At 35.1% G+C, this 20469-nt stretch overlaps 1 protein-coding gene across 1 annotated transcript in view; it reads left to right on the forward strand.

Annotated features, from left to right (window-relative positions):
• The window catches only part of LOC150075941 (von Willebrand factor D and EGF domain-containing protein-like), a 213488-nt gene that overhangs the window by 134751 nt on the left and 58268 nt on the right, over positions 1-20469 (forward strand). The window contains exons 16-19 of the mRNA XM_090388022.1: positions 10579-10683; positions 17202-17316; positions 17633-17904; positions 19639-19747. Of these exons, the coding sequence (XP_090244148.1) occupies positions 10579-10683; positions 17202-17316; positions 17633-17904; positions 19639-19747 (601 nt within the window). The remainder of the gene's footprint in view (positions 1-10578; positions 10684-17201; positions 17317-17632; positions 17905-19638; positions 19748-20469) is intronic.

Raw genomic sequence — 20469 nt, forward strand, 5'->3', positions numbered from 1 at the left:
GACACTGTAATTTGCAAAACTTAAGCCTTTCTTCATAAGAGCAACCCTTTGTTCCATTCACTAATCTTGTTGCCCTTCTCTGTACTCGTTCCAATAGCTCTACATCCTTCTTAAAATAAGGCCTCCAGACCTGTATACAGTACTCAAGGTTTGGCCTGACCATTGCCTTATACAAGGGGATAATCACCTTATACCTTCTAGAAAAATTCCTGTATATCATTGACAAGACACCATGAGCTACTCTTGCAGACCATCTGCACTGCTCAGAGAACTTCATATCTGCCTGCACAATTACCCCCAGGTCCTTTTCATTCTCTACCACTGTCAGTGTGGTACCACAGAGTTAATACGTTACTCTGGGATTACTGCTTCCCATATGTAGTACTTTACATTTGTCAATGTTAAACTTCAGTTGCCACCTCTCAGCCCATCTGCTCAACTTTTCTAGATCCTGTTGCAGCAGTGTAGTAGTAGTAGTAGTAGTAGTGGCATGTGATGCAAGAAAGCAAGTGTATGAGCTTATGCAGCATCAGCCAAAAAAAAAAAAAAAAAAAAATCACACCATTCCCTCCAAATGCCTGTCCAGTTCCTCCTTAAATTTATTCAACCTATCAACTTCCACAATGACAGATGGAAGTTTGTTCCAGCAATTAACCACCCGCTGGCTAAAGGCAAATTTCCGCACATCTATTCTACATCTGTCTTTTCGTAATTTGAATTTATGCCCCCTTAGGTTCGTAATCTGAATAAGTGGAAGGATCCCATCAGAATTCAGTGTGCTCAACCCATTCAAGGCCTTATATATACCTCAATCAGATCACCGTGCAGGTGCCTAGTCTCCAGCCACTGCAATTTGCAGAACTTAAGCCTCTCTTGGTAAGAGGATCCCTTCATTCCCCTCACCAATCTTGTTGCCCTTCTCTGTACACGCTCAAGTAAATCTACATCCTTCCTAAAATGAGGCCTCCAGACCTGTACGCAGTACTCAAGGCGTGGCCTGACCATTGCCTTATACAGAGGGACAATCACCTCCTTCTCCCTGCTAGCCAAATTCCTATATATCATTGACAATACCCCATGACCTGCCCTGGCAGCCTGTCTGCATTGCTCAGAAAACTTCATATTTGACTGCACAATTACTTCCAGGTCTTTTTCATTTTCTACCACCTTAAGTGCAGTACCACACTGTCATTAGTGTCATTAACAACCCTGCCAACCTTCGTATCGTCTGCAAACTTGGACATTCAGCCTGATATACCATCATCAATATTATTTATAAATACAGAAAACAACAATGGACCCAACACTGAACCCTGAGGGACTCCACTAATAACATTAGTCCACGAAGAGCAGTGTCCATCGATTACCACTCTCTGTCTTCTCCCACTCAACCATCCCTTTATCCCAGCAGCAATTTGCCTCCAATGCCACACTGCTCCAATTTGTGCAGCAGTCTTCCATGTGCAACAGTATCAAAGGCTTTTCTAAGATCCAAATATATGATATCAAAGTTATTCTTTGCATCCAGTTCCTTTGTCACTACATCATAGTTTCCAATCAAATTAGTCAGACAAGACTTCCCCTTAACAAACCCATGCTGAGTTCAAGCTATAACTGAAGTCTTGTCTAGATGATCCTGCAATGCTTCTTTAACCAGTGCCTCCATTAATTTCCCTGAAACAGAAGTTAAACGAACAGGTCTGTAATTACCTGTGTCTCCCTTTGATCCTCCTTTGTGGATTGGGGTCACATTTGCACATCTCCAGTCCATGGGTACCTCCCCTGAGTACAGGGAAGCTCTCATAATTATGGCTAAGGGTTTGCTTACTTCCTTTGCTGCCTCCTTTAATATAACTGGATAGATTCCATCCACCCCAGGTGCCTTTCTTCAACAGTTTCTCCTCCACTTTACTTTCAATTATTACAAGATTATCTAGCTGGCTGCCAGAGTTGAATACACCTCTGGCATTCCCCTCCCTGAATAACTCCTCATGTGTGAATGTCGATGCAAAATATTCATCGACAATCACACATGAATGTCGATGAATATTTTGCATTCACAAAATATTCATCGACATTAATCGATGAATATAGCTACCTGAGCAGGATCATCAACAGTTGAGCCATCTATATGAAGTGAACCAATCTGATTCATCCCCTTCCTTCTAGAGTTTACACAAGTAAAGAACTGTGCTGTTTTTCTTTGCATCCTTTGCCAAAGATTTCTCATCATTTGCCTTCGCCTGCCTAACCTCCTTTGTAACTTGGTTACAGACCAGCTTATATCTATCATAGGCTTCTGTGTCACATGTTAATTTATGTGTGTCCCATGCATTGTTCTTCTCTGTGACATGTCTAATTAGTTCATCTGACATCCATTTAGGCCTAAATCTTGAAAATATTTCTTTGTTGGTATGAAAAGCCTAGTGGCTTCCAAGATTAATTCTTTGAATGCTTCCCATTTTGAATTTGCTGTTGGTAACATCATCAGTTGGTTCCACCATATAGAACTTAAATACCATCTCAGACCACCATAGTCACCTTTACGAAAGCAAAAACCTTCCCTTTACCCTTGATGGTAGTTACCTCTTTGAATAAACAAAGCTGCAATACAGCTTTGTTTATTTAATTTTTTCAAAGTAATTTCCTCTACATTCAATACACCTCTCCATCCTCCGAAACCAATCTTTAAACCAGTTCTGCCAAGTTTCACTAGGGAGTAAAGCACACTCGTTGTCCCAAGCCCGTAGAAGGTCCTCATCACTGGAAAACCGCCTCCCTTTTAGCTTCATTTTCACATGCGGGAACAGTGCAAAGTCACAGGGAGCAAGGTCTGGACTATAGGGAGGGTGCTCGAGAAGTTTCAGTCCTGTCGTGGTCAAATATTCGATGTAGGCTTTGGCGCGGTGAGCTGGAGCATTATCGTGATGGAGGTACCAGGTGTCCATTCTTGACTTTGGCCGCAGGTTCTTCATAGATCCAATGACTTTAGGCAGGCATTGTTCAGTATACCACTTAGCTGTGACTGTCTTCTGCGTGTCCAAAATGACACGTTCCACAATTCCACTCGATTTGAAAAATACAGCTATCATTTTCTTCTTTACAGATCGGGATTTTCTGACAATTACGGGTGTGTCGTCATCATCAAAGACCCAAACTTTGTTTTGAGCCTTGGTCGGCAGATCGTAATAGTACAGCCAAGTCTCGTCACCTGTCATGATGTTGTTCACATACCGAGATTGTCCCTTATCAAACTTTTTTAACATCTCCCGGCACCAAGTCACACGTCGTGTCATCTGCTCTTCAGTCAGTTGATGCGGCACCCAGAGAGAACAAAGTTTCTTCACGTGCAAATGATCTTGCAGAATCGAATGAATTGCTGGTGCATGTAGGCCCAAAGTATCCTCTATCTGTTGGTAGGTCACTCGCCTGTTTTCGTCAAGCATTTTCCTCACAGCAGTAACGTTTTCCTCCGTAACTGACGTTCGTGGCCTTCCCGGCCTCTCAGAATCCTCCAGAGTGAAATTTCCCCTTTGGAATTCTCTATACCACCTGAATATCGTTGTATGATGTGGACAATCATCATCTAGTGCAAGAGTCATTTCTTCTAAGCACTGGTCTATGGTTAAACCACGCACGAAATTATACCGCAAAACTGTCCTTATCTCATTTCGTGACCACGATGCCATCGCAAGCACTTTACACTCTCACTACTAATGAATAACTGAGCCCATCGACTTGGCGCGGCGGCTACTATGCACGTATGAACATGTCTCAACATGCAGCAACAAGCAGCTTCCTGTGATTCATTGTTGCGTCATATTGCAAAACTTTCCTAGTACCCTTTCTATTATATGTACCTTCATAATATGACTATGTACATAGACAGTACATAGTGAAATGCAAGTATATGGCATCGAAATGAAAATAAGAAACAATTTAATATTAAATGTAATATTTATTAGAAATTTCAAACAAATCTTTCAAACCAGTGCCTTTGCTTGCTAGCAAAAAAAACATCCCGCTAGTGCTATCACCAGTTTCGCTAAAGTGTTGATAAAGAAGTTTTGCCTTTTCGCGAATGATGAGTGAACTTAACGGACTTTTATTTTGAGTTCTGTCTTCTATCCACAGATTTAAAGCCTTTTCCATTTTTTCTAATTTAACATCATGAGTTACAGAGCAAATTTTTGAAGCAATTAGCGCGTTTTCACGGACACTACGGTGGATTTTTCTTCCGATTTCTTGATTGATCGTACCGTTGACTCATTGATTTTATGTTTTGCCACTGAGGAGACACTTTCACCATTAGAAATTGTCTAATAACTCAATTTTATTCGCTAATGTCATCACCTTCTTTGATATTTTCACATTTCTCTTTTTATTCGTAGCCATATTTTTGTACGGGTAAAAAAGAACTTGTCCACAATAAAGTCACTTTCTTCCGTTAACACACTCGAAAGTCTGTTTTACACTGCAAAACGGTAGATTTATCATTTTTGTAAGCATATCAATTTATAAATTGATATGCTTACTTTTTTATAAATTGATAAATTTATCAATTTATAAATTGATAAATTTATTCAATTTATAAACATATAAATTAAAAGCGAACGACGAAACCTTCCATGACAAAGGCATAACACATACTGAACAAGGATTAGCGAGAAACATTCACGCTCGCGATTTTGTCACCCCTCTCCCCCCACCCACAGAGCGCTGTTTTGACCGGGAAAGATAATTTTAGCCACGCCCATGTTTTTTATGGCGGAAAATATTCACGGCAATTTAAAATTCACATTTTTTTAGGTTTCATTTTATGTTAAATCGGCGATCGCGAATACGCGAAACCGCGAATACAGATACCGCGAATAGCGAGGGTTTACTGTACTTTGCTGCTCTGGTCTGAGTCACGATTTCTATTCAAGTTCAGTAAAATTCCAATACAAAATATAACCCTAAACCTATATCCCAATGCAGTTATAACACTATATATATGTATTTCGGTATCGAATATTATCTCTGAGTTACGTTATATAACTTTCTTATCCCCTGTCAACTCATATGTACTAATTTATGATGTTTCGTTTGTAATAACTAGGTCCCTATATTTATTTAGTTAAAAAAGTACAATTCAATTGACAATGAAATTTAATAAGGTTAATAAATTTTACTGATTAATTGATACTACTATACTCACCATCCAGTTTTCCGTTAAACTTTACGCTATCTAGTTTTCCGTTAAACCTTACACTAGCACACCATTGTATTGTCATGAAGAATACTGATTGCAAGGTATTTATAATGAACTTTATATAAACCTTGTGTCCTTTAAAATATATAATTTTATAAATGGTATTAACTTCTTATCAATTGCAACAGAATCAAAAGCATACCAGATGAATGTCTTTGTTGAAAATTCAAAATCATTTGAGCAAACTGTTCTTTGAAGGAATTCACTAAATGTCGTGATGCCTCATTTGATTAATCACATTTTTTTTTTTAGCATATTAAATTTTTCTTATAGAACTTGTTTAGTGCTCACCCTTGGAACCAATAATAATCATTCACTGCACAGAAATTCACCCCAACAGTTTACTCATAGCATGTATAAAAAAAATTAGACCACTTTTAGGTATTTTAGTTGAATAAAGTACAATAAACAGGGTAATGTAAAACAATTTTAAAACATTTACTTTGAAAGCAAATGTAAAATTTTTGCCAAAATTATTTGGTTATATAGAATTTTTTCACAAAAGAATCTAAGAGTTGTTGAACAGTGTTTTTTCTTTTTTATGTTCGCTTATATAATTTTTTTTCATTGTTGACATATTTTAATATTTCTTAATTATTTTATTGCAAGTCATGAGCTTTTTCAACATAATCATAAGCCTCTTGAGTGCTGATTACTTCAAGGTTTATGTCATCCATACTATTTTCATTCTTGTTCCTTGTTTGTCTTGCAGCACACTTTATTTTTTCAAATCATCTAATATTTTTTGTATTACATCCTCTTCATTGAATCCTTTAAAATACCAGAATATCAATGATAATAAGTTTGTAGGCAATGCGACACAATGATATAAATTCCAAATCAATAATTACACATAACAAATATCTTCACCATTTCCCTTTTTATCTAGTACAGAATAATCTAACTGTGAAACCTTCTTTGGTGAAGCATTTAATATTTGTTACTTGGTTAGCTTTATCTCATGCAACAGTAGTCAGTAGCACATCATCCAGTATATTTTTTTAGTTTCTGAAAGTTCAGTTGTGGACTGGATTTTACAAAAACTTAAGTTAACAGCAGTTTCTCATAGTGCATTAAAATTCTTTGATACCTTTCTCAATCAGCTTCAGCCCTGCAATTGTGTTTAGTTAAAGATACTTTACTATTACATTTGACACACAAAAAGTCCAGCTGAACTAAAAATTGACAGATGTCAATTTTCAGTTCAGCTGGACAGTTGTTTACAGTATTCAGACCAGTCAATGAATAATGTACCAACCATTCATACTTATTTATTTGTTCTTAAAATCACTAGCATTGGCTGTTGTTAGATTTTTAAATTGCTTAGTTCTAATAAAAAATGGGGTTAACTTCTTACCCGTTGTACTCACACAAACTCTCCCCCCCCCCTGCTGGAACAAGTGCATATTACTAGAAATGGGGAACTTGCACTTGACCACAGAAATTTCTTTCTTGAGAATCCATTTCACTAAATTGTTCTTTGAAGGAGTTCTCTAAATATTCTGATATCTCATTTTATTCACTGCACAAACTCCCCAACCTTTCAGTTGATGCAAGAAACTTTTTCACTTGAAATTCTTTTCCAGACCAGAGACTGCTTCTTGAATGAAAAAAACCTGAAATGCAGGCACTTTAATACTTCCATTTTGTAGAACTACAGGAATATTTACAACCCTCCACTCCCTTTGATATTGTTGATCTTGCTTATTTCAAAAGCCTCTGTAGCTTTTCTTTCATTAGAGTTTTCTGATAATTTTATCGCTTTTTTTTTAATGTTAATTTTTTTCAATTACCTGGCATTTTGGCTACTAAAATGCATAATTTTTACTCCAACTATACCTGAAGGAGGACTAAGCTGTACTAAGGGGTTAAGTGTGGGAAAGGAAGTCGAATAGCAGGTAAAGACATATTTCTCAATAAAGGGAGTTTGAAGAAGGCAACTCATTGTTTCATTGTTTAAAGAAGCAACTCATTGTGTCTCAATAAAGGGAGTTTGAAGAAGCAACTCTAACTACCATGACATTAAAGTTGTTGATGTACATATCATGGGCAGAATTACCAAGGTTTTATAATCTACTTTGTAAACAGTAATATTGCCTAATACTTAATTTATCTTAATGCATGTAGCTTTCTTACCATATTTTTATCTTAAGTTAAATGTTTTCATATTGCTAATTTGTGAATATAATTGGTTTTATTATTTTAATATATTTAAAAGCATATTTTTGACTGTATTGCATTGTTATTTTGAAATAAAAGCACATTGTAACTCTATTTCTCTCTCTCTCTCTCTCTCTCTCTCTCTCTCTCTCTCTCTCTAATTTATCTTAAAAATGGCTAAATTTACCAAAAAACTAAATAAATCGGTATGTACTTAAATTCTTTATTAATTTCAAGCTTTAACAAGTTGCAAAAACTTGCTGGAAAAACAAGACAAATTTTCAAAGTGGTAACATTACACAATAGATGGGTAGAAATACCATACTGAATTTTTCATATACAGGATTCCCTATTTTTTCTGCAGGCTACAACCATCAAATTTTGGTCATGTCAGAGAAACAGTCAGTATATGCAAGTGATTACTTTCATAGGTTCTATCATTCTCTAAGCAAAAAAAAAGTAAAGTAAATTTTATTGTGTTGGAAGTATGCATTTGTACAGGCGGGCCTCGATTAACGCGATTAATTCGTTCCGCGAGCGCATCGCGCAAAACGGAAATGCGTTAATCAAATATCATAACCAATAGGAAAAATTATAATTGGTCCTTGACCTTCTGGAATGTCCATAAAGAATTTTAAAAATACCTTTTAAATAACTTTTTAACTGTATATAATGTAAAAGATAATGAAAATAATTATGGAATTAAATGTTTGTTGCATAAAACAGCGGTTCTTAAACTGTGCGCCGCAAAATATTTTAAATTTTCGAGGGAAACACAGCGATACTCGACATCTGTCAGACACCGTGCGACCTACTAGCTCGAGGTAGCTCACAGTTTCAGCATTTCTTATTAAGTTGTTTGGACCTAACTACTAAACGAAACTGTTAGGTATTTCTTTTTGTCTGGGTGCACCTTGAAAAAATTACTGAGACATTAAAGGCGCCGTGAACCGAGAAACTTTGGGAACCTCTGACATAAAATACACAATGAAGAAATTACTGTTGCGGAAATATTTGAACAGTGTTGACTTTCTCTTTTCATCAATCAATTTCCAATAGCCGACAACAATCTTCTCTGGGCCCTGGCGAAATAAATATCGCAGAGAACATCAAACCTTTTGTTTGAGGTTCTATGTGATACAAAAGATTTCATCTAATTCTTTTACCGTTATCTCCTTCGCGGTAACATTTTCATCTGGCTCATTTAAAAATTTGAATTTTTAAATGCAAGTCTGCATTGACTTTATTAGCAGGAGACAAACACGTCTTCTTCCGATGGTTGATGGAACACACCGAGGTGGGCAGCAGGCAAACGTTTGTTTATTGACCGTACGACTCGCGGTAAGCTTAATGCGCGATTCCAATCTTTTTCAACTATCGCATAAAAAAAAAAAAAAAAAAGATCACGTTAACTGAAAATTTGCATCGTGTAAAGTGAAAAGTGGTATCATTTTTCAAATAGCGTTAACTGAATATCGCGTTAATCGAACTCGCGTTATGCGAGGCCTAGCTGTATATCCATCTGGTTTCATAGATTGCAAATTTTTATGAATAAGCATGTACAGGTAGTTTCCACATTATAAGTTTATTTTAGCTATATGGTGTAAGGAAGCCTGAGACTTATGCTGCACCAGCCAAAAAAAAAAAAAAAATCCGAATTACCCCGAGAGAGAGAGAGAGAGAGAGAATCACCAAGAGTTCCCAGATTTACGAATTATTTTTTTCAAGTATCAACAAAAGTGATAATATGAACATTAATTACAGTAAATAAATGCTAAACATTCATAAATATAATATTTTTCATAAATACAATATTTTTCATAAATACAGTAGTATTGTATAGCCACACTCATAGCTATACAGTACTACGGTAGTATTGTATAGTGGCATAGATTTTTGTGAAAGGCGCCACCAGTGGTTCCCCCACAACTGCGCCATGGTACTTTGTGAAGAATTACAGAACCTCTGTAGAAACCAGAAAAGTGTAGTGTCTGGTTTGTGTCAGAATGGTGTTATGTTCTGTTGTTGTGTCTCTGGCTGCTTGGCCACAGGGTCCCCTAGTGGAACCCCACATTGCCTGCCACCACCACCACTGGTAGGTGAGCCAGGCTGGCCATTATACTCTGGCTATCCTCTGCTAAGGTTGCCTGAGCTTCCTGACAGAGACCAAAAAAAAAAAAAAAAAAAGATTTGAAGGAGTGAGTAATGAAATGGGGAAATAGTGAAGAAGGTAGTATTGTATAGCTATATGTACTACTGTGCGTTTGTTTGTTTGTTCAGGCAAATGGGTGTCTCACTGACTCACATAACATAAAGCACTTACCACGCTGATGTTACAAAGAGTGGTTGTGTTGCTCTTCATTTTCACTGTCTCGTCTTATTTCAAATTTATCCTGCTTATTAATACTGTACAGTATGCTAAAACCAAGTAAGACTATGGAGAGTGATATTAATAAAGAAACAGCGAAAAGGAATAACATTGGAAACAAAATATGAGATCATAAGCAAACGTGATCTCATTAGTATTCATCATCATCAGTCGATGACGATGAAGAATAAATATTCTTTAACTTTTGTATGACATAAATAATTTCTTTATTATTATAATTTGCTTGATTTTAAAGGAAATTATAATTAAAAATTTTGTTTTCATTTCTTTGGATAAATAAATCATTGCTTAAGCATAAAACTATTGTTTTGTTGACCTTTGTTTAATATTACTACGGTCAAATTTCATTGTTGAGAACATCACTGTTTTTAACATTATGTCTATGGGAAATGAACACTAGGAATGAATTAACTCGTAAAGTCAAGAACTACCTGTATTAATTATAGATGTTTACACATATGTCATTTACAGGTTCTAATTGCTCTGTTAAAATGATGTATATGTAAATAATTCTATATGTATTGCTTTAGTAAATGATGTTATGTATTTATGTATCACTGCAGATAGCAGAAAATTGCCCCCATACATCATTCTAAAAAGGTATATAGTTAATAGGAGTTTGAGATATTTCCTAAAATAAATTTTGAACTTATGGGTTAACAGTTGTTTTTAATATAAATATTATGGATAACCTTTGCATTGCTAAACATAATAAGAACCTATCTTTTATTCCTGTCTGGTATCTCAATTTAAATGGAGTAACTTTTTTTCACAGGTCAGTAAGGATAATTTGGATTTCAGTAATCCTGTTTACGTTGTACTGTATGATTCATCTTGTCAAAAATGCAGTCCTGGGAATCCACCAGTTTGCTTGCATAAGGTATAATTTTATTTATTTTTTATTTATTTTTATATATCTTTTAGATGGATGCTAGTGAAGTTTTCCATTTTCATAATACTTCTAGGGCAATAGATTTAAAATACAAGATCTGTTGAAAGTGTATCTAAGCTGCTATGATATAGTAGCAGTAAGCATACTTACAGGGTTGGGCAATCCCCTTTGAAATAGTTTCTTTCTGAGGTGATGCACTTAGATTCAATTTTCCCACTCTTAGCAGAACTTCTTTAAAGCCAGGTTTGAAATTGCCAAAATCTGGGCCATCATATTATCCTTGATTTGTAGTACATCAATTGATGTATATGAGTTTGCTGGACTTAGGCACCTGTTTCAAGTGATTCAATATTTGGCCAAAAATTTTCTGCTGCTTGTACTTGTTGTACATGTAGCAGTAAATGCAATGGCACATTGTCATGGTGAAGCAGCCAGTTTTTGGAGTTCTTTTCCATCTTTTTCTTCTAACTGCATCGCAAAGCATCTCAGAACTTCATTGTAGAACTTTTTTAGTTATTTATTTCTCTGGAGCACATTCATGGTGGGCAACACCCTCATAGTCAGTAAATTCTAGTGTGTGTTAAAAATTTAACATTCACTGCAGACCAACATTTTTAAATACGACAAGATGTGAAATGGTATCTTCATTGTTGGCTGACAATAAAACTGCCATAAGTAAGTGATCAGCTTACTGTGTTGTGGTAAAGAGGAGACAATATGTCTATTAATGTCTATATATTTTATGCATTGTCACAGTGTGTTCTGTTGTCTCAGCCTTGAACAATAAGCATAATCCAGATAGCTTTTGAATAGACCTCATATGATCCAAAATCACCTTATCTGTTTCGCAGATTTTTATATGAATATCTAATTTTCTTGCTCAAGCTGATGTGGGCATTTAATTAATCTTTGAAGTTTTGTTTAATACAATTTGTAATAAATTAATTGTTTTTTGTTTTGTATTGTTTAAAATTGTTTATATATGTACAGGTGTAATCATTTCTAAATAGGCATGTCTCCAGAGCCAGGATGGTACAGTTGGAGCCTGTGCCTAAGAAAATTTACTTAGAAACTCCCTTCATAAAGGGAGTTTCTAAGTAAATTTTCATATAGTGATACATTTTTTTAAACAAATGCAGATATCATTTCCAGGTGCCTAAAAAAAAAAAAAAAAAAAAACTGTCCAGTGTGCTGAATGGGATCACTACCATTCTATAACTATCCATATGTCATAATAGAGGTAATTATTTAAAAAAATAATAATAAATAAATAATTGGTTTGTTTTTATGTTCCAGTTGATTTATGGCAGGGAACTTTACTGTTTTTGAAGTCATTTCACATTTAATGTTAGAAGTTAGTATCTGATAATTTTATTGTGCTTCAATGAGTGTAACACAGAGTTTTGGCATAGCAACCATTAGGCTTGCCTACTTGAGATATTAAATTGTACTGTAATTTAGTATTTTATGAAAAATGCACATTTTTTTAATGATGGCTGGACCATAGATATAGTTTAACAAAAAGCCCAGAATTATTGATGAAATTATCAGGGAACTGACTGGCAGTCTTCCTGTGGGCCTTCTTTCATGTTCAGTGAAAAATGCAGCAGTCAGATTGAGAAAGGGTGTTCACAATGTTGATGGCTTGTTTTGACATATTAATATCTGAAAAGTAAATGATATAAAATTGTCTAACAAACATTGTCATCATCCTCATCAGCATCCAGATCTGTTATACCTAATGAGCTTACAGCTTACTATGATAGTACAAGTCACTCCTAGGCTATTAGTCTTTTTATTCACTATTTTTCTCTATGCTGTTGTACTTCCTGTTAGGGGTTAAACCTGACAGATTATATTTTAAAATGACACTGAAAAGAAAAAAAAAAATCTTAACTCTTTCATGAGAGAGAGTTTTCTGCACATTTTGTGGGTCCTCAATAGTGATTTTGAAGTTTTGTAAAAATTAAAATTGGTTATGTAAATGCTTTAAATATTTTTTTTAAAAATTATTTTGACCTGATTTCCCAACATTTCAGTGAAATTATTAAAAAAAAATTGAATCAGAAATTTTTAGATTTTAAAGAATTAATGGACACCTTATTTGAATTGATATATGAAATAACCTTGGAAAATGTAAATTTACATATGTACTGCTCAGAGTCCACACACACGCACACAAGATAAATTTACATAGGTACTCCTGAAAAGGTTAATAGGCCCAGGCTTGAAATTTAGCATGGGAAAGGTGCAAAAAAATAAAACACAAATGATTATTCTATTATGATTACTCTATTCATCTGCTTAAGAATTAATGAATATATCTCTATAATTTGAGGAGCAGAGTAGCTGTAGCTGACTCACCAAGGGTGATTATATATGGAGAAAATTTATGCAAAGAATTAATTTAAAAAAAATGGATTGAACAATGTAGAGTTGCTCCTCTCCCCCCCCCCCCTTTGGTTTTGTTGAGATTTATACTATTATATCCATTATACTATTATAATAAGCTGTGAGATCACATCAGTGGTGCTGCAAAATATGAATAGAAGCATTCTACAGAGTTTTGGTGAAAGAAAAGATGATGGATATTTTTTTCCGTATCACTTTGAATTGAAAAGTATATGTTCTGGTAATCAGGAAAACAATATGATACTTCTATGTAGAACTTTTGTGGTTTTGAAATTAAAAGTTATGTATTCTTATTAGTAGGTAGTAAGGCAAAAGATGCAAGGAAGCAAGCTTATACAGCATCAGCCAAAAAAAAAAAAAAATTCACTGCCTGCCTCATCTGTCTATCCTTTTTAATAATTCGTTTAATTCTTCCTTAAATTTATTCAAACTACCCACTTTCACAATACCATTTGGTAGCTTTTCCCAACAGTTACTCTCTGGCTGAAAGCAAATTTTTGCACATCTATCATGCAGCTCCTTTTTCAGTTTAAGTTTGTTCCCTTATGTGCATTGTATGAAAAAGAGTTAGAATACCATCATCATTAAATTTACTCAATCCATGTAAAACCTTAAACACTTTAATCAGGTATCCTTGCAAGTGCATAGGTTCCAAGTGATCCAATTTGCAGAACTGAAGTCTTTTGTGTTAAGAATTCCCCTTTGTGTTCTTGAATAATCTAGTTGCTCTTCTCTGCACCTGTGTTGCAAGCAATCCACATTTTTCTTAAAATGAAGCTTCCAGACCTGTATGAAGTACTCAAGATGTGGCCTAACTACTGCTTTATACATTGGGATAATCACCTCCTAATCCCTGCTAGCAAAGTTCTCTGTACATCATTTACTGAACCCTATGAATGCTCTGGCAGCCTGTCTACGCTGCTCAGAGAACTTTGTGTCCGAATGTACAATTACCCCTAAGGCTCTTTCATTCTCCACCACCTTGAGTGCAGTATCACCTAATTGGTATGTTATCCTGGGATTACTGCTGCCCATATGCAGTATCTCCACTAATGTTATTAGTGGAGTCCCGCAGAGTTTGATGTTGGGTCCACTGTTGTTTTGTATATTTATCAATGATATTGATGAAGGTATATCAGGCTTAGTGTTGAAGTTTGCAGATGATACAAAGGTTGGCAGAGTTGTTAATGACAGTAATAGCAGTGTGCTACTGCAACAGGATCTAGATAATAATTTTGAAGTTTAACCTTGACAAATGCAAAGTACTGCATATGGGTAGAAGTAACCCCAGAGAAACATACCAACTGCGTGGTACTACACTTAAGGTGGTAGAAAATGAAAAAGACCTGGGAGTAATTGTGCAGTCAGATATGAAGTTTTCAGAGCAGTGCAGACAGGCTGCCAGGGCAGGTCATGGGGTTTTGTCAATGATATATAGGAATTTTGCTAGCAGGGAAAAGGAGGTGATTGTCCCTCTATATAAGTCAATGGTCAGGCCACGCCTTGAGTACTGCGTACAGGTCTGGAGGCCTCATTTTAGGAAGGATGTAGATTTGCTTGAGCGTGTACAGAGAAGGGCAACAAGATTGGTGAGGGGAATGAAGGGATCCTCTTACCAGGAGAGGCTTAAGTTCTGCAAATTGCAGTGGCTGGAGACTAGGCACCTGCGCAGTGATCTGATTGAGGTGTATAAGGCCTTGAATGGGTTGAGCATGCTGAATTCTGATGGGATCCTTCCACTTGTTCAGATTATGAACCTAAGGGGGCATAAATTCAAATTAAGAAAAGACAGATGTAGAATAGATGTACAGAAATTTGCCATTAGCCAGCGGGTGGTTAATTGGTGGAACAAACTTCCATCTGTCGTTGTGGAAGTTGATAGGTTAAATAAATTTAAGGAGGAACTGGACAGGCATTTGGAGGGAATGGTGTGATTTTTTTTTTTTTTTTTTTTTGGCTGATGCTGCATAAGCTCATACACTTGCTTTCTTGCATCACATGCCATTACTACTACTGCTACTTGCATTTATCAATGTTAAATCTCAATTGCAACTTGTCAGCCCATCTAATTTTCCTAGGTCTTGTTGCAGTAGCATACACTGATTCTGTCATTAACCACCTTACCAACCTATGCATCAACATCAGTTTTGGACATTAAATTTAGTATTAGTATTCATCATCATCAGCCATTTTCAATCCATTGCAGGATGAAGGCCTCTCCAGCAACTTTCCAGTTCCTTCTGTTTTGAGCACTGGCCATCCATTTACTATCCAAAAACTTATGAATTTCATCTATCCATCTCCGCCTTTGTCTTCCAAGTTTTCTTCTAGCTCCTCTTGGGTACCATTCTGTTATTTTCTTAGTCCGTCTGTCATCATGTCTTCGAGCTATGTGTCCTGCCCAAGACCATTTTAGTTCTTTAGTTTTGATAAGAATGTCCTTTACTTGAGTTTGCTGCCTAATCCATGTGTTTCTCTTCTTATCTAACAGTCTGATTCCCAATATGATTCGTTCCATTCTTTGCTGTGTAGTTCTCAGCTTCTCTTCCATTCTTTTGGTGAGTGCCCAAGTTTCACTTCCATAAGTCATGGTGGGAAGTATACATTGGTTCATTATTTTACATTTCAGACAAACTGGGATATTGCTCTTCAGTATGTGACTATATTTCCTGAATGCTATCCATCCAAAATTTATTCTTCTCTTGACTTCCAGCCATTTATCATTATTACAGCTAATAACTTGTCCCAGATAAGTATATGACTCCACCTTTTCAATTACTGCTCCTTCAATCATTATTTCCCTTTCTGTGTCATACTTGTTCATCATTACTTTTGTTTTAGCCATATTCATCTTTAGTCCAAAATCCTTACTAACTGTGCATAACTGATTAAGATTTTCCTCTAATTCTTTGGGATCATGGCTTATGACCACAATGTCATCTGCAAATCGTAAATGGCTTAGGTACTCTCCGTTCACATTGACTCCTTTCTGCGACCAGTCTAATCTTCTGAAAGCTTCCTCAAGGGCAGCAGTAAACAGCTTCGGAGATATTGTGTCTCCTTGTCGAACTCCTTTCTCGATTTTAAATTTCCTACTGTCTTTGTCTAGTCTAATAAAGGAGGTAGCACTCTCATATATTTTCTTCAAAATCATAATATATAGGGTATTTATGCCTTGTCTTTCCAGTGCCTGAAACATTGCCTTATGCTGTATGGAGTCAAATGCCTTTTCATAATCCACAAATGCCAGGCATAATGATGTTTTATATTAATTTGCTTTCTCCATTAGCTGTGATATTATGTGAAGGTGATCCATAGTTGAGAATCCTGTCCTAAAGCCAGCTTGCTCTTTCGGTTGATTCTCATCAAGTATTCTTTCTAATCTGTTAGTAATGACCCTTGTGAACAACTTGTAGATGTGGGATAACAAGCTAATTGGTCTATAATTTCCAATTTCTGGTTTATCTCCTTTCTTATGCAGCAAAACTATGATTGCATTATTCCACTGCTTAGGCGTCACACCTTTTCTAATGCACTTTGTGAAGAGTCTTGCCAGTTTTTGTGTTATAGCTCTTCCTCCAAATTTTAACAACTCTACAGTAACTTCATCTTCCCCCGGGGCTTTCTGATTCTTCATTTTCTTCAATGCATGTTCTACCTCATCAGGAAGAATATCGGGTATGTTGTGTGTGTTGCTACTTTGCAATCCATCTTCCCCACTGCTGGCATCATTCTCTCGCTCCTTGTATAATTCTCTATAGTAGTCTTCTGCTATTTGAATTATGCCTTCTCTGCTGTTTATAAGTACACCATCGCTATTCTTCAGTTTCAGTATCATTTGTCTTTCTGTATTACTGCTCATGGCTGCTGATTTAAATCCTTTGTTTTCCCTTAATGCTTGTTCTACTTTTCTTGTGTTAGTATTAGTATTAGTAGTGGCAAATGATGGAAGTAATATTCTGGTAATCAGGAAAATAATATAGATACCTCTAAGTGAGATGTGTAAAGCTTTCGTGTATTAGGTTATGTTGAGTTTATATACAATTTATCAAACACTATTTACATTTACAGCTAGTTATCCCTTTTCTTGCTAGCCAGATATTTGTGTAATTAAAGGGAAATGTGTTCACCAAGAAGTGAAAAACCCTGAAAATGGATGTGAAATTTGCTTTCCTACATTTGTGAAGAATGGTTGGACTACTAATCCATGTAAGCAATCTTTTTTTTTTTTTTTATAATAAACTCTTCAAATGTAAATAATCTTCAGTTCCTTCAATATTAATTGTTTAATACCTTGATATTCAAAATGTTAATTTTGAAGTTTTGATTGATTTTAGAAAGCTATGCAGTTGTAATTAAAGTATATTTTTTTAAGTGTGTTGGATGTCTGTTAGGCATTGAAGATTATGAAATTACTATTGATGATAAGTTTTTCTTCCAGTGTAAAATCATAGCAATTTTAAATTTTCTATAACTTTTCACTTTGTATTAACTTAATTTATTTATTACAATTTAACATTTTTAGGGAATGCAGCCCCTTTGTTTACAGTCCCACTGGATTCTTTCAAAGCCTTTGATGGGGAACATTTTACTTATCAGTTTACTGCATATGATGCTGAGGGTGATGGAGTTACATTCAGATTATTGGATCATATTCCTGGGGCTTCATTGTCATCCAGAGGAGCATTTGAGTGGACAGCAGAATTAAATAGTATAGACTCATCTTCGCCGAGTTATGAATCCTTTAATTTAGCCATTGCTGATGATTGCAATATGGTTACAGATTTTACTTTAGAGGTAAACGAAAAGAATTTTTAAGGTAAAACAAGAATTTTATTAAAGTTATAGATGGATCTCTTAGATCTTTGTGTCAACTTATTCTTATTCATAATCATAAATTTCTTAGTCTAAGTGTCCGCTAAATTTCTTAGTCTAAGCATTCACTAAAATGCAGACTATTCATTTTAAAATTTAGTTGCTTGTTATTTATTTACTTGGCCCTTGTTTATTACTTAGCTCTGAATCCAGCAACATTTTGCTTTTACTTTTGCTGAAAAACTTTACAGAACTTCACAGTTAGTCAAAGTAGCTGTGAAATTCTATGATTTTATTTTGAAAATTAAAGTTTAGTTACAGCTTATAATTTGACCAGTGCCGACCAGGCTAGCCAGGTGGGTAAAGTGCCTGCCTGGCAACCCAAAGGTCGCGGGTTCGATGGTGATACCCGAGGCTTGGGTATCACGATGGTGCTGCACCTCCAGTTACGTTTGGATTTCACGGCCACGATACACGAAGGAAGCAGAAAAAAAAAACTGGTTCCTTCGTGTATTGCTCACATCATACGAAATAAATAAAGAAATAAATTTGACCAGTTATAATCAAATAAATTTTAACTGCTAAATTGAAAATTATAACTTAATTATATTTCTTAATACAGAACACTAATAATGCTAATAATAAAATAATAATAATAAATGACAAAATTATAATTTATTGGTCCCTAAGTGAAGTATAATTACTCTGAAATAAGTTCCAAATAGCCATATAATCTTGCCCTGAATCCAGCAACATTTTGGAACTCTCTGAACTCTGTTATCAAGAGTGAAGAGAGTAGAAATTGAAGGAGGGCTAATATAATCTTTAAAACCCAAATTAGCATAACACCTCTGTAAAAAACTATTATAAAAAACGATTGGTTAAATACTTAGAATAAATAGGCAAATATAGTAAATGCCAAGGAAGATGCAATGCATGCATGGCACATGGGCACCAGTTCTGAGTGGGGACATTCCATCATGGTGCAGATAGTGACAAATTATTTGGCTTCAGTATATGTTTAGCATAATGCTAAGGATAACTTAACTAAATTACAGAAACAAAAAATTATAAAAGACAATTGGGTATTTTAAATAAAATAGTTGCAATGGTTGTTAACAGAAGACAATGTACAGAAATTATCAGCCCTTTTACTAAATGTTAATAAAAAAACTTAATAGTAAGGAGGGGAAAACTTACCAGAACACATGACTAAAATATGTTCTACTCTGCATGGTGACTAATCTTATATTGAAATTGTAGCTGTAGGTAATAAACTTAAACCATTTTATTTAAAATACCCAATTGTCTTTTATAATTTCAGTTTCTGTAATTTGGTTATGTTACAAATATCTAAAATATCAGTTTTTGACTGAAGTGTTATGCTAATTTGGGTTTTAAAATTCTTTTATTTAATAATACTATTTTCTTGTCTTTTTATCCTCTTTAGACTTGATAACAAAGACCAAACGTCATTAGATTTTGAACAAGATTATCTGATTATTTGGAAGAACTTATTTTGTAGAATTGCACTATACCTAAGAACCAGTTTATCATGTGGAGTTGAATGTTTTTATTACTTTAAAGTTAATTGTCTACCCATTCATGCCTTTCGCACAAGATTTAGATCATAAATGTCTTTTAGAAACATTTTGTTTAAAAGGAATTGTTTTTGGATATTTAGATATGATAGCAGAATCTGAACTCTTTATGTAGATTGAAGTTGTGCCATGTAAATGTGAAAATGGAGCTACTTGCATGAAACCCCCAGGCCTAGACTCTGGAACAGGAGAATACATCTGTTTATGTCCTCCTAGTTTCACAGGTTAGTGGATAAACTCTAAAAGCTGTTTGTTTTTTTTTTTCTATGTATTCTTGTGGAGATGAGAAATTTATCTAAATTTAAAAACAATTGGTTAAATACTTAGAATAAATAGGCAAATGTAGTAAATGCCAAGGAAGATGCAATGCATGCATGGCACACGGGCACCAGTTCTGAGTGGTGACGTTCCATCATGGTGCAGATAGTGACAAATTATTTGGCTTCAGTATAATATGTTTAGCATAATGCTAAGCATATGATAATAATGAATGCATTACTAACAGTAAAGATACACATTGGATTGACAGCAATTAAAAATATAAGAACTATTGATCAGATTTGAGGAGAGCTAATCCTTTCAGAGCTAATCTTTCCAGTTATCCCATATATGATTTTTGATAGCAGTGTTATGTTGAAAAGATTAGCTCTGATGAACAGCTCTTATGTTTTTAATTGTTTTAGCAAATCAATTTTTGATTTGCTATCTACAAAAGAAAGTATTTTGATTTGCTTTCTCCCAGAAACTAGGGTTTTCATTATGTTAAAGAGGAATTACAACAGCTTATGTCCTTTCAGTGCAGATTCTGAACAACTTGTCCTCTATCATTTCCAGCCTTATAAGCCAGATTATCTTTCCCCTGCAATCTTAAGTGTAGAAAAGTTGACTAATTAGCTGATTGCCCATTCCTCTTTTGCACCTCCAATAAGAGTATATAATGAATGTC

This window comes from Mastigoproctus giganteus, chromosome 13 (assembly GCF_048544385.1).
Source record: "Mastigoproctus giganteus isolate SK-2022 chromosome 13, ASM4854438v1, whole genome shotgun sequence".
Taxonomy (NCBI): domain Eukaryota; kingdom Metazoa; phylum Arthropoda; class Arachnida; order Uropygi; family Thelyphonidae; genus Mastigoproctus; species Mastigoproctus giganteus.